This window comes from Solanum verrucosum, unplaced genomic scaffold (genome assembly GCF_900185275.1).
Source record: "Solanum verrucosum unplaced genomic scaffold, falcon-dt-bn FXZP01000261.1, whole genome shotgun sequence".
NCBI lineage: Eukaryota > Viridiplantae > Streptophyta > Magnoliopsida > Solanales > Solanaceae > Solanum > Solanum verrucosum.
Genome location: NW_026019969.1, coordinates 1,871,953 through 1,887,145, shown reverse-complemented (window position 1 = coordinate 1,887,145; position 15,193 = coordinate 1,871,953). Strand labels below are relative to the sequence as shown.

Sequence of the window (15,193 nt, the reverse complement as noted above, 5' to 3'; positions counted from 1 at the left end):
TACCTATGAAAGCAAAATTGTTCAAGTGAAAACATTTATCTTATTGATTTCATCATTTTCATGTATATGAATGTCTAAATTTGAAGCTTTATTGATAGTGTGAATTTAATGATCGAAACATATGTAATGTCAATCATTTTAACTATTTTTCATTCTAGGCAAATAGTGAAAACTCACTCTTCCTTCTAGGCAAAATATAGAATTTTGAAGCTTTATTGATAGTAAATTAAGTGATCGAAACATCTGCAATGTCAGTCATTTTAACTATTTTTTGTTTTGAATAGATTGTTATCACTTTTTCACATTTTAAATGATATGTTTCTTTTATTTGTGTATTGTTAATAACTGAATCAAATCAAATCGAAACTAATAGCAACCAAACCGATAAATATATAGTATCAAATTTGTTTGATTTTGATAATTTTAAAACCTATTAAGTTGGTTTGATTTTGATTTTGACCAATAACCGACCCAAATTGACCTGAGAACACCCCTAATCACAATGCCAAATGATATATTGCTCGACTACTTAAATAATATTCCTTTAGTCACTTTTTAACTATGTTTCCTTTTGAAAATCAAAACGATATGAATTTTGACTAACGTTTTAAGATATATTTTTTTCATTATATTGATATGAAAAATATTGCAATTTATAGTACTTTCCATATAGTTTTTGAATGTCTAAAATTTTATTTTAAACATCAAACTAATGTTATCTAATTTAGTTTAGAAAATTAGTTAAATTAACTCTCATAAAGCGTAATATGACAACTAAAAAGGCATGGAGGGAGTAATGCTTTCACATTTGAAGTAACTGTAGTGTTATTTTACATTTGGAATGTGTGACATTGCAATTACCAACAACTATCTACAACACCTTCATTAGGCTTGTTAATGAGTTTGTTTAGAAATATCATGATGAATAGACTATATGAGTTTCATTTGAGTATTAAGGTCAAATAGAGAATTAGTTTGTTATGAAGTTCATCCATTCCAGAAATGTGTGAGTTCAAGTAGGATCTTTATCCTGCAATTCAAACTGAGTTGAAAATTGTAGGTCTAAGTAATTACTACAACTTATAAACAACACTTGAGATATAACAACCTCATAGACCAGCTAGTATAAGTTGCACTGTCCTCCTTTTTGCTTTCTTTCATTGCATTTTCCTTGCAACAATTATCTACTAATACAAGGCACTAGAGAAACCAGATAGCTTCTTTAGCACCATCCATGCCCATCGTTGCTACTCCGCCTCCATATTTGAAATAGGAATAGCCTGAATTGTGGTGCTATACAACACAGTTCTTTCCGGGGAAAAATAAAAGACATGTCCAAGAAAAGGGAAGGGGATAACGGAGCGAGCGGGTAACAATCAGATCAGGAACACAAGGAAGATCAAGAAGAACTGACGAGAATTTCCACAACCATGTTTGCACAATATAGTAAGAGATGTTGATACAGAGGCCCTTTCCAGCCACTCCTCACTGATGTATGTAGAGATGAAAGACAAGCAACCCTAAACCCACCACCTAGTGCGAAAAAGTAGAATCTAAGTATTACGTCATTTCCCCTGATATCTTGCCCATAAGTGATGGTCCATATCAGTACCACATGAAAGACGTTAACCTTACATGGCCAACTATCTATGTCGCATTCCCATGTCAAGCTCGTGACCATACATCCCCTGTCCCCGCCCAGCAGGAAAAGGGTGAATCTGCTTAGAAGCCCTAAGCTCCATCTCGATAAGCCTTTGCAGGGCATCAGGATGATTGTTTCGGTTGTTGATATCTGGCCCTGAGGATGAAAAGAATATGATATAAACTCACACAGATGGTCAAACATCAATAGTTCATCTTCAATCAGAAAAGTGGTACCAATTAAAAGAACTAAGAGTGCAAGACCTTTTTTTTACAATACATGATATGTGGACAATATTCTACTTTGTTCTAGATTTTCAGGGTGCAATAATATTCAGCAAAGCATATCTCGAGACATAACTTCCAGAAAAGAAGTAGGCATGCGAAAAGCAATTTACTAGTTCAAGTCTCAAAAGCCGACATGCTTCGCAAACAGAGTAATCTGTAGCAAAAAAGAGCTGAATAGTAACACAAGAATAGCTACTGGTTTTACTTGTAAACGGCTAGATAGAAACTGCAGAAAGGAACGGAAAAAGAATGAGCAGCTTGATGAAAAAATCAACAAGAATGAGCAGATACCTACTTGAAGTCATTTAGACCTACAGGTTTTCAAAGGCAAGCTAAGGCTGATGATGGCGAAAACACAACTTGGTCATGTTAATCCTCAATTTTGACTAGATAAAAATTCAAAATCTAACAGGAAAGGAAGTCTTGGAAAGATGAATAAGTTCTCCGTAAATACAAGAGATAATTTAAACAATGAGGTGTATGGTGGCAGTAACCAATGGAGTAGAACTCCTAACAAATTGCAATTCAATTGTATTGTCGTTTCCATCAGTAAAGAATGCAAGTGAGACGGTGCAAGCAGGAGATAGCAAGAATGGAATATCAACATCGCGACAGTAGAATTGAGAAATAAGCAGAAGGTGTTGCAAAGATTAAGAAACCCGTTGCTTTTATTTTAGCAAAGATCAAAGAAGAGAAACTTATTATTGAGGTGTAATCCAAAGAGAACAAGACACAGACAGGGAGCTGTAGAGACAGCACATCAAAATTTTACCTGGAATTTGCATCCCAATCCCATTAACATTGACTTGGTGAGACTTAAAAGGGAACCCTTGCATCGGGTTAGCTTCATGCACAAAGCCAGCTGCCTGATTACTGGAATGTGAAGGAACTGGACCACCACTTAGACGGTCATGTAGCAGATGACGGGGGTGAGGTCCAGACATTTGCATCTGCTGCAGCATAGGATGATGAGCAGGAATATCAAACCCTGTCACCCTAGCATTAGGGTGGTGAAAAGGAGGTCTTATCATATTTCCAGTAAATTGATGACCTGGAAGAGCATCGTGTCGAGTCATGCCCTCTGGACCAGACAAAATCTGAGTGTTCAAATGAGCAGGACGAGAATCCAATGGATGAAGTAATGGTTTCCCTTGATTCATTTGCAAAGGGTGAAACTGAGAAGATGATGGTTGACCATGGAGATGGTTAAACAGCATCTCAGACTCTATCTGTTCATGAGAAGCCCGTGGAAAGGGCAGTGCTCCTGGACCCATCAAAGACATTTGATCACTGCCAACTGAATTAACAGTCACCAAGTCACCTTTACCCATATTTCCTGCAGGCATAAACGTTGAGACCTGGGGTACCAAAGGATCACCAACACTAAATATCCTCTCTCCTTCAGGTAGATGAAATCCACCAGCCCGATAATCACCATTTCTGGAGACCGCTTCAGTCTGGCGCCTTAAGGAATTGACTTCATACAAGGAATCATTGCATCCCAACCAGTTTTCTGCCTTATCCAGCTTTGTGTGATCTCTGCAATTTGAAGATAAGACAATATTCTCCTTAGTTGCTCTATCATCAATTATCGAAGAAGAAAGGGTATCATCAGAACCAGGCAAGGACGATTTTTGAGCTTCCAGAGAAACATTTAGTCCAGAACCAACTGAAATCCTCTGAACTGAAACTGGAGCTTGTGCAGATTGTAATTCCGTCATAAAAGCAGTTCCAAAAAGCGATTCAAGTGTGAGTGTATCCTTGTTATCTTCCTTCTTAGATCTGTCTTGCATGGTAATATCACCACGTGCCTCCAAGGATTCAATTCCAGCATTGGACTTCTCTGTCACATTTCCATGATCTGGCCTCTTCTGTAATAATGAAAGGAGGTGTTGAGATGCCTGGCTATCCACAATTACAGGTTCCTTAGACTTTGTGTGATTAGTATTCCAGCCTTGTGGCTGCGAATTAGACTTCTTTTCGCTGAACTCGGACAACATTGTATGCTCAAGGTCTTCACAAGTAAGAATGGTGGGTGCTGCCTCCCTTTTCCTGGGCTTGTACATAGGCTCACGCTCAGGCCCCCCAAGTGACGAAGAAGGTAAATTGGAGACAAACTTACTTGTAGGATTAGGACTATGATAGGAGAATTCTGATGGGAATTGATCTGAAGGATTAGCCTCAAAAGGTTGTGTTCTGTTTATATCTCCACCAACAATTAATGCAAGCAGATCACCAGGCCTGCTTAATGAAGGATCATCTTCCTGCTTCCTCTCTGCAATGACATAAGTGAGATAAGACTGTTTACATAAGATTTCAAGAGATTTTGATAGAATTCAGTAAGAAATGAAGGGTGGGGGAATAGATATACCTTCTTCGAAAAACCAATGAGCAAATTTCGATGATTGAACAGCTTTGGAGTCTAATGTTTCACTTAGTTTACTACCTTCATTCTGAGCAACGAGCCAAAAAATAACTAGTTAGCAGGATGCCAGAAAACAATATGAGAAGTTTTGACCACTAAATAAGTCCACATTGTTTATTACTCCCTCTATCCAATTTATGTAGCACACTTAATCCGTCCCCAAAAGAAATGTCACATTTTTTTAATTAAAAAGAATTTACCTTAAAATTCCCCTTTTTAAAAAACTTAATTCCCCTTTTACCCTTAATGAAATGAATTATAACCACATAAATGTCTACGGTTTGTTTTAGACCACAAATTTCAAAAGTCTTCCTTTCTTTTCTTGAACTTTGTGTCGAGTCAAAAGGTGTCATATAAATTGGGACGGAGGGAGATATTCTTGGCCAGTAAAAGAGGAAAAGGAAAAAAACAAGTTGATCCCCAGCATTTAGGCAGATGACAAAATAAAAAATAAAGAAAACATCCTTCCTATTGATTGTATATGTCCTGCACCAATCCCAATCATTGTAGGGTATCTTGTAAAATTATTTTTCGATGTTAAGGATACTGTTGTAATCTTTGGTGTGGATGAAATGAACTGTTACCACACTCAGGATTCATGAAAACAATCACAAGTCCAATGATGTACAAGATTATGATCGTCCTAAATAATAAATCATTTCGCAACAGTGGCAGAGTTATGGACAGGACAAGGGTGGAACCTGGGTCTAAGAAGGGGACTAAATGATTGGGAGATGACAACCATAGCAAGATTTCATGATACAATGCAAATGGCTACCAATCTGACAGGAGAGGAAGATAGACTAGTATGGAAGGGGGAGAGAGGGGGAGAGTTCACTGTAAAATCAGCATACAGAGAACTCAGGTCTACGGAGGAGCAGCATGCAGGATGGCCCTGGAGGATGATCTGGAAAACAGAAATTCCCTACAAGGTGAATTATTTCACATGGCTCTTGGCAAAGCAGGCAGTCTTGACACATGAGAACTTAAACAAGAGGAAACCCAATCTACGCTCTAGTTGCTATCTATGTGAAGAACAGGTGGAGACAGTCAACCATCTCTTTTTACACTGCAAATGGACTGATCGATTGTGGCAGATGTTTATCCAAAAGAGGAAGATTAAGTGGACAAAGCCTGGGAGTATTATAGAAGTCCTACAATGTTGGAACAGGGATGGAAATGCAGGAAAAAATGAGAAGAGATGGAGGATTGTCCCAGCTTGCATTTGGTGGACAATTTGGAAGGAAAGGAATCAAAGATGCTTTGAAGGAAAACAGAACAATATCCAGAAGATAAAGACTAATTGCCTAGGGCTTTATTATTTTTGGTGTAAGCAAGTAGTGACAGGAGATACTGAAAATGTGTTTAATATTATTGACTGGTTGTAACTAGAAGATCCTAGGAATGATGTAAGTAAAACTTTTTGGAGGGGGACTACACTTTGATGTAGTATACCTGTGGATATATAGAAGTAATGTTACCTTTCTCAAAAAAAAAAAAAAAATCATTTCAATTTACTTGTTTTCAAAAGCATGAAGAAATTTGAGGTGAACTGCAAAAGGACAAGTTTGTTGGGGCTTCATAGGATCGCATTAGGAATAACAAATTGAGATTCAAATAGTAGAGGCTCACAAAGCGTGCATACCATAACTGGAGCAACAGAGTTGGTGAGATTTGCAATGGCACTTCCAAAAATCTTGTCCAGGATGGAACTTGAATTGTTGATATTGGACTCCTCGACGTATTTGCCCCCTGAATTCTGGGCACTGAGTTTCAAAATCGAGGGCTTGTTCAAAGCTTCATGTTCCTCTAGACTTGAAGTCCGGAGTGAATGATCTCTCATGCTATATTTCCTATCGGAATCATCTGAACCCACTGACAAGTTCACAATTTGGTCATTCTTCTTCAAAACTGAAGCATGCAAACTACTGTGCTCAAGCTGATCACTTGAACTAATTTCTTGGAAGCTCTCTCTTTCTAAGCTCTGATGGATACCATTTTGGGAGTCGGCTTTGGCTTCCAATAAAATTTCTTCAGTTTCATGCTTCCCTATCTGTAGAAGTGATATGACAAGCAGACAATTAAAGAAAATACAAATGTGGTTCATAAAGACCTATTGATATCAGAAAAAAAATAAAATTGATCAAGGCCAATTGATGTCAATTGTAAATGTACCATGAGAACGGATACAACTCAAATTCCATAAACATGGAATCGAGTAACATGCGCACAACCACATGGTTATTGCTCTCTATGTTCAGTCTTTTTGGATTTTATGCAGTTTCTAAAGTTATAACATTGGACCAAGAGTAAATTACTGAGGTGGACTAATCAAGTAGGGAAATGTGGGTTAGCCAATATCACGGTTCTTGAATGGACTATCATAGAATCAATGAACTATTTTCACACAGAGATCTTGAAAGCTCTACTTCTTTAAGTAGTATATCTTTGTGTAACAACAGGAATGGGAACATCTCCACCACAAGAAGATAGAAAGGACATCCCCACCTCCACATGACATGCTCCTCTTTTGCAAAACCAAGCTGTGTAAAAAAAACTTGAGTATATGACATGGAAAAGAACCCTTCTTTTTTATAAGGTATAAGTTTCAATGTTTCATTAATAAAGTACCAAGAAGGTACAAAAAAGTACAACAAACAAAAAGCCCCTGCAATAGATTATGGATAGAACCCTTCTTTCCTGATCCTTTGGCTCATTCACTCTTCTTTCCGTTTCATTATGTTTTTTTGGCAACACCCTCTAGTACAAACTAGTATACATAGATATTTCTTGTTTTTGCTCTTATAGTTGGTAGTAGTAGTAGTTTGTACAAAATTCACAATCTTCAACTTTGCAGCGCACACATATTAATAGGATTTTTTATTGTGAGATTACACACATTAATAAGATTTGTACTTCAATTCAATAAAGCATACTGTATTGATATCCTTATCCTTAAAATTATCTATTAATATTTTTATTCTACTCTCAAATCTTAATGACATGACTTGTTAGATTCACTTGATATAAAAATCCATTTCCTTAAGAGGAGTGAAATAAAAGCATGTGCAACTATCACAATCACTTATTTAAAATAATAATTTTGTGCTTCTAATAAATTCACTAACATGTTAAACGCCTTACTAAAATTTTGTGTCTAATCTAATGTTCTAACATAAAATAGAACAAATAAAGTAAAATAGTGTAGGGTTCATTTAAGTACTTTATGTTGATCTTCACTATAGCAAACAGATCTGACCTTTCAAAAAATATGTTAGGAGTTAAGATAATTGACTATTTAAAAGCCATGTAATTTGAAAAAAAATATTTAGAGGACTGATTTGGAAATTACTAACACCTTATGGTTGCATATGAATTAGTTTCATAATTTATTTTCAAAGAAAATTTCATCAACCTATCAAAATTTTAAAGTCCTAAATTTAGTAGTAGTTTATTCCATAAATAAACTAATTTACTATTTTTATATATTAAATAAAAATGTAAAATCCTTTGAAGAAAATTATGTAAAAATAAGAGAGAGAGTGTGTGTGTTAAGTAATTTTCCACTAATTTCCTCTTTTTTATTTGTTTCCAATAAACGATATTGACTATTTGTCGTATTAATGTTTCAGTTTTAATTTTTTTTTATGACAAGGGAAACCCGCAACCGCTTCCTTTTGGGTGCGCACAAGGTAAAACCCCGCTCTTATGCAATAGCTCGCAAACCACACATGAGAGGTAACCCACACAAGGCAAACCCGGTGTGACGAGCTCAACCCAGAAGGAAAACCCCTTGCTTTCGTTGGCAAGTGGTTTCAAACTTGAGACACCTCTAACATGGAAATCCCAAGCCCAAACCCTTGGGACACCCCGAAAGGTCATTTTTAATTTACAACACAATTTTTATTTTTTATAATATTAAGAAATTATGCCATTTAATTCAAATAAGGGGAAAAAGGTATAATCTTAATTGATTTTAAAGTCCTAAATATTAAGATTCCCTATGTACATAAAAAAATTAAACTACAATAACATACTTAGTGTAGTCCCACAAGTGAGGTCTGGCACAGTAAGATGTACGGAGACCTTAAACCAAGCATTTGTGGGGCAAAGAAGTTGTTTCCGAAAGACTCACGGCTCGAAAGAAAAGAAAAGAAAGGAATTAGACACATGCATGCAAGGAGAAAATAATACGATTTAATACGTCAAGATAAGTTAAATCAAAGACTTGAAAAAAATTATGTTAACAAATTTTTTTTATTTATATGATGAATATGGAAAAGAACTGAATTGGATTTTTTTTACAACCGTGGTGTCTGAATCAACTTTCGTGCACCTTGACTAATTCCACGGCATACATGTCACCTCCCACCAGCAACAAGTATCAGGTAACTCTGTTCTAGCCTTGCCTCTGTCCGTCAAGGCAAGAACAAATAAAAAGAAATCACTTAGTGTTTTTGTCCCTGATGGGAATTGAACCTCAGACCTCATGGTGCTCAACCTATGACATTGACCACTAAGCCACACGGCCAAACCCTTGGGTGCAATTGAACTAGATTATTAATCTAATAATGAATTCAAAGACTTCATTATTTTCTCTCAACATTAAACGAAATCATTTATTTTTTGTTGATTCAAATGCTTAGCACTAGCTCATAAGGATATAATTTATTTAAGATGATTAAATTTTTAATCGACTTTAATGTCCTAAATATTAAGACATCTAACACAGTTCAAATAAGGAAGGATTTTTTTTGATAACCGAGAAATACGTCGGTGACCCGCCCTTTGGACCAATCACAGTCTTCTAAACTCGGTGGATAATGGACCCGCCCCTCTACCCTGCTCTACTTAAATACCGAGCTTCACTTTGCATGGTGTGGGGCTTGAACCTGTGACCTAAGCCACAAATCCTCCACCTTTTGCCACTCGAGCTAGGCCTTGGAGCAGGATTTTATTTAATAAAAATGTAGTTGATTTCAAAATCCTACATATTAAAAAAGTACGGAATGTATTATACATGGTTAATTATGTTGTTTTTTTTAGAATTATACATTGATTTTAGATTCAGAATATTAGAACTTCCAATATAGTTCAAATAAGAAAAATATTCAATAAGAAATTTAATTGATTTCAAAATCCTAAATATGAAGAGAGAGAAAAATCTAAATCGTCTTCTTTAACCATAAAACACTCAATCTCCTTGACCTATCTAATAGGAATACCGGATCATGACAATGTTAGAAGAAGATGAGCATCAACAATAAAAAATATAGACAATCGTATGGCATTGTGGGACTAGAACTTCAAGACGAGGTAGAATTTTAGTTCTCATGGATAAAAGAAGTATTTGAAAATCCATGTAAATTCATTCTTGATTCTTCTATTATTATTGTCTAACCAAACCAAAACAAATTAGAAATAATTATATATAGGCAGAAAACTAAACCTAAATATATTATTCTTTTCATCCCAATTTATGTGATGTAGTTTGATTAGGCACAAAGTTTAAGAAATATGAGAAGACTTTGCAATGTTCCAATATTATCCTTAAAATAAACGAATTTTTTAAATAGAAGAGTACACCTTTGTGAACTTTTTACCAAATAAGTGGGAACCAACATGGGTAAAATGTTGATAGTGTTATAAAATATTTGTCAAATAAGGAAATGTGCCATTCTTTTGGGATCAACTTAAAAAGAAAGTGTGTATGTGGGACAGAAGGAATATAAAATAAATATCAAGGAAATTTTTTATTTAAGTAATACTGTAATTGATTTTAAATTCCTAATTATTAGGAGTTCTTATTTAATTCAAATAAATAATGATCATAATAGTCAAAATTTAGTTAAGTTTAAAGTCCTAAACATTAAGAAAATAATTAAATGACAATTTACTCCAATGTGAAATCAAATTTCAAAGGGTAAAAAGGCAAACAACATTTCGCTAAGGACTTTCGTGTTTTTAATATAATATAGATATAGATAGTATATGTGTGTTGTGTGTACATAGGAATGACACTAAGCTACTAAACATTAAAAAGGATTAGGCTGCTTAACAGCATTGTATCACCTGGCTGCCCAAGAGTGAAGACAGCCCTAAATGTTAGAAATATCTTGGATCCCTTTCCTAAAGCCCATCGTTAAGAAGAGAGGGAGGAAAAGAACACTAAAATCCAGGTCAATAAATGCACAATGCTGAGCGGATAACCAAGCCAAACAATATACAATGCAGAGTGGTTTACTCCATCTCTAATAATGATGCACCTGATTTGATGTCAATGTATAAGATAAACTAAGAGATGTACAAGTACCTCTGTCAAACATGAATGGTTCAAAGTTGTTGAGCCAGAAGTCTTATCCGTAACAGTGGTTTTAAAGCCCGGGGGCACAAGCGGTCTAGATGGAAGATTCTGTAAAGAGGAAGATGATTTTCCAGCATCATTATTTGTGATAGGCTGGCCAGCCATTATATCTACTTTAGTATTCTTGTCTAGAAGCCCCCGATCCTTTTTATCATCTTCCAGCAGTACCGAGATTTCTGAATCAAATTCAGCTGTGTGCTTCTCTACATTCGGTTTCTGCTTCTCTTGAAGAACCTTCTGCTGTTCCTTCCTCATCAACTCAAAAGAAGCTGAAAGAAAGCCAATCAAAGCTCAATTGTCCATTAACTCATCAAAATTGCATATTTTATATGAAAGAGCCATGCATGATATTACTGAAAGAGGAAATACCTCTTCTTTTCCTTTCCTCCTCCACTCTGTCCTCACTTGCACACTCAATTGAACCAAAGGTCTCATCGTCGCATGCATCAGTGTTTCTACGAGAATGAGGTACTGCCTGAAGGTATTGCAAGAATAAAATTGAATAAGTTAAATTCCTCTCAAAGATCTTCAAGCATAATCTGAAATAATGGGACAAGTCATGCAGCAGACCAAGCAAGTGGTCGCTACGTGAGCAGCAATGATCAAGTGAAATTCACCTTATAGGGGCGAGGAGGATGGTATGGCTCATTGCTCCTGTTAAGTTGATAGTTATCACTTGCTCGGACCTTGGTTGCAGTCCCAGATGCATACGCGGATGGCCTGGGAAATGAACCACTTCCAAGAAGCCCATCATGCTCAGAACTCTGCCAAGTGCGTCTGCCTTGATTACCATAGCGTCTACCAGGATCTGTAGAAAATGTTGGCCAAATAGAGCTTTCTTAAAGAAAATTTACCATTTAGTACCCACATGCACGTGCGCTTAAAATGAAAAATAGTGGAAGACACATGGTACGCAGGATCAAGGTCAAATACCCTATAGTTCTTATATGCAAGAGGAGCACTATTTCTGCAAACCAGTCATCTAATAGTGAGTTTGCAAGAAGTTGGAGCTAAAAATTAACCTACAAATACTTAAAAGACTTTCTCAGAATTCAGGAGACTAATGACTTGCCACAACTATAACCTGCATCCCAATTCTTGTTATGGAGATGCATTTAATGCAAAGACAAGACCTTTAATACGCATTCCTCAGACTACTATTTGTAGAGATCACAGATGGAACGAATATAGTACTCGAAGAAGGAATAAGCATATGAAAGGCACTTATGCAGCAGCCACGAAAAAACAACCAACAAAAAAAGAAGAAAAAGTTACCATAAAATGTGGTACTTGACAGGAGGAAATAACATTGATTTGATTTACCCAAATATAGCTATCTGAGTTAGATTGGACTGTTTTTGACACTTTTCACCCGACTATATTGGTTTTTGAACAATAAAAATAAAAACAGTGTAATCCCACAAGTGGGGTCTAAGGAGGGTGGTATGTATGAAGCCTTACCCCTACCTTTGCCAAGTCTAACAAACAAAAAGACAAAAAAAAGTGGTTTTTGAAGAAAAGGTTGCAAAGTTGAGTGAGAATGATGTTTAGTTAGAAGGAGCACACCGCTGCAGCATTACACAAGTTCCCCACCCAGCATAGGATAAATGAAGCACAAGAACAAAAAAGACAGTGCCTTCAGCATTGTGGATTAGCTGGCATCTAATTGTCCGGATGCCCCATGAGAAGTAAGTTTCTTTGGGAAAGGAAATTCTGAAAGGAAAAGGTTCATCTGGTAAAGTGGCTGGAGGTTATAAAGGGTAAGCAAGGTGGAGGTTTGGGAGTTAAAGATTTGAAACTTCACAACAAGAGTTTGTTGTTCAAATGGTTTTGGAGATACAATGAAAATGGAGAGAAACCCTGCAAGAAGCTTATTGACATCAGAGAAGGGTTCTGGACACCCTGTAGTGTCTACGCCTACAAAAGTGGATTATGGGAGCAGAAAGGTAGATTATGGTCAGAATTTCAGAAATACATCTCATTGGAAGTTGGTGATGGGAGAAGAATCAGATTTTTGACAAGACGTTTGGCTGGGAGAAAAAAATGTGATGAACAATATCCTATATTGTATAGTTTAACCGGGAAAAAACAGTGTACAGTTGCATAAATGCTAGACAGGGGAGGAATGGAGATTCAATTCAGGAGAAATTTTGATGAATGGGAAGATGATGAAATTGGTCAACTTCTAATTTTTTTGAACCTACAATCCTTGATGCTAGTAGGTTTGATTCTGATATTGGGATAGCAGAAAATGATGAGAAGTTCTCTGTAGAAAGTTGTTATTGTCTTTTGTAGAAACCAGTAAGTTACTAGGTGATTTTTTTCCTATCTGTCCTGGCCTTGGTGGATAGAGTTACTGGGTACTTGTTGTTGGTGGGAGGTATCCTGAGGAATTAATTAAGGTGCGCGCAAGCTGGCCCGGACACCATGGTTCTCAAAACAAAAAAGTAGGTCACTGGGATTTGACTTGGCCATGGATGCGTTGTGGAATCACAAGCACCTCTTAAAGTAGCTTGTTTTGACTGGTTGCAGCTAGGAATGCATGTTTAACATAGGAAATGTTGTGGAGAAGAGGAATTTCTCAGTGCAGTATATGCTTTTTCTGTGAAAATTCTCAGGAATCTGCATAGCATTTGTTTCTGCATTGTAGTCACGCAAAGCAGCTCTTCCTATACATGAGTGGTGTGCAATGGGTGATGCCAAAGAATGTGGAAGTCGAAGACCTTTGGTTTAATGGCAGAATCAGAAAGTTAGGAAAAACCTAAGAGACATGGGAAGCCCATACCTCTTGGCATCTTTTGGACCATTTGGCCTAGGACCCAGGTTAGTGTACTATGATGGTCTAGGACCATGCAAAAGAGCATTTTTTTTTTTGAATAGTCTACTTTACTACAAGTGGACAGGGGATCCTGTGAATCTTTAGCTTGTGGTCTCACGGCAGTAAATTGTACACCCATGGACTACAAATATGTATTCATAGTTGAAGCATCACGTTTAACATAGACAATAACTATATATGAAAGAATATCAGCTTTACCTGAATCTTTATCTGATTGTGAATCACTATCTCGATCACTACGCCCTGAGGAACGGCTGTCCCATCTTCCATAAATGCCTCTGGAACTGCCATCAGAATCCCCACGAGTAGGTGGAGACGAACTATAATCATTGCGTCTGAAACCTTGAGATGGCAAGCTTCCAGGTATTTTTTGGCGGTCTTGTATGCCACGTGAGGTGTCCTCAAGCTCACTATTTAAATTTAAATGCAAATTACTAATGATGACTAAAACAAAATTACCTAACAAAGAACTACTAACAAATTTTGGGAGAGTAAAAATTAATTGCTCCAAAATTTCAAGCAAATGACACTTTTTGCAAACATTCTTACCTCATGATCAACTGATCAAACCCAGTTGGTAGCTTCTGGCAAATCTCCAGTTGACCGAGTGACAAAAGAAACTCTCTTGTATATGATACTTTTGGATGCCTGAGTTATCACAAAGAGCACTGACATTAAAAAAGTTAACAAATAAACCCTGTTAGAAATTAAACAAGAAAGTTAAATCATTACTTCCGAACTTCATCACCAATTTCAGAGACGTGATTGGTGGCACTTCCATCTTCATTCTCCAAGCTCATTCTTGCGCACCAGCTAACCTCACCCACGACGAATAAGTAGCACCACTATCAAATAAATATGCTTCACCCACAAAAGCTTGATACAATAAATCAACAATAACAAACAAGATTCAATTCATGTTCTACAAACTTCTCCCAAATCAACCTCAGGAAAAAGCGATCCAATCAGTTTCCAACTATCCAAGTTCGCAATAAATCACCGAAATTTATATCATAATTAACCAACCCAAAATTCTAAACGTCAATCCAAGGTCAGCATCAATCTAAATTCCCGAAACTCCCATTCAAATGAAACCGGATATAAATTATACACAGCTATCGAACAGTAATTCCAGCTCCGATCCTGCACAACAAACAATCAAATCTTCACCACAAAATCAGCTCAGCTATTTCCAATTCGACTTCCACCTCCTGATAAAAAACAATGCAAATCCTAATATCGCGTACAACCTCTTCTTTTCATAACTATATACAAACAGGTAATGCTCAATTCGATTCACACAATTCTAGGGTTTCATTGGTAATCAGATGTTGAAAATGAAGTTTATTGAGAATCTAGGGTTGATAATTCTACCTGGATCAAATGAGGGGGTTTGGGGTTTCGATGATTGCAAATTCGAAGTTGTTCGATTGATGGCGATAGATACAGATTATCTATATGTATCTGTATGTATAGGTTGATATATGTTGTGTATGTATATAGTCGTAAAAATGGGAGAAGAGGAGGAGGAGAAGACGATGCTTGTGGGTTCTCTCTGTTTTATCAAGAAAAAAACATAACCGAGGAGATGACACTTGTAAAATATTTGGTTTTAAAAAAAAAAAAAACTTTTACT

At 36.4% G+C, this 15,193-nt stretch overlaps 1 protein-coding gene across 2 annotated transcripts; it reads right to left on the bottom strand.

Annotated features, from left to right (window-relative positions):
• Window positions 1–1,399: 1,399 nt before the first annotated feature.
• On the bottom strand, window positions 1,400–15,193 carry LOC125815219 (uncharacterized). Of its 2 annotated transcripts, none has more exons than XM_049494641.1 (11): window positions 14,932–15,193; window positions 14,290–14,700; window positions 14,107–14,205; window positions 13,756–13,967; window positions 11,336–11,526; window positions 11,088–11,193; window positions 10,668–10,987; window positions 6,000–6,407; window positions 4,301–4,382; window positions 2,702–4,204; window positions 1,400–1,798 (listed from the first exon to the last, which is right to left on the bottom strand). In XM_049494641.1, exons 2-11 carry the CDS (start codon window positions 14,355–14,357, stop codon window positions 1,644–1,646), a joined length of 3,144 nt encoding a protein of 1,047 aa, XP_049350598.1. In that variant the 5' UTR covers window positions 14,358–14,700; window positions 14,932–15,193; the 3' UTR covers window positions 1,400–1,643. The 2 variants fall into 2 exon arrangements, with proteins under 2 accessions (XP_049350598.1, XP_049350599.1); XM_049494642.1 differs by having other exon boundaries at window positions 14,290–14,768; window positions 14,932–15,124.

Coding starts and splice junctions, on each gene's coding strand:
- LOC125815219 (XM_049494641.1), bottom strand. CDS start 14,357: ATGAGCTTGGAGAATGAAGATGGAAGTGCCACCAATCACGTCTCTGAA. Junction 14,206..14,289: donor ATTGGTGATGAAGTTCGGAA/GTAATGATTTAA, acceptor GTGATAACTCAG/GCATCCAAAAGTATCATATA. Junction 10,988..11,087: donor GGAGGAAAGGAAAAGAAGAG/GTATTTCCTCTT, acceptor GCTTTCTTTCAG/CTTCTTTTGAGTTGATGAGG.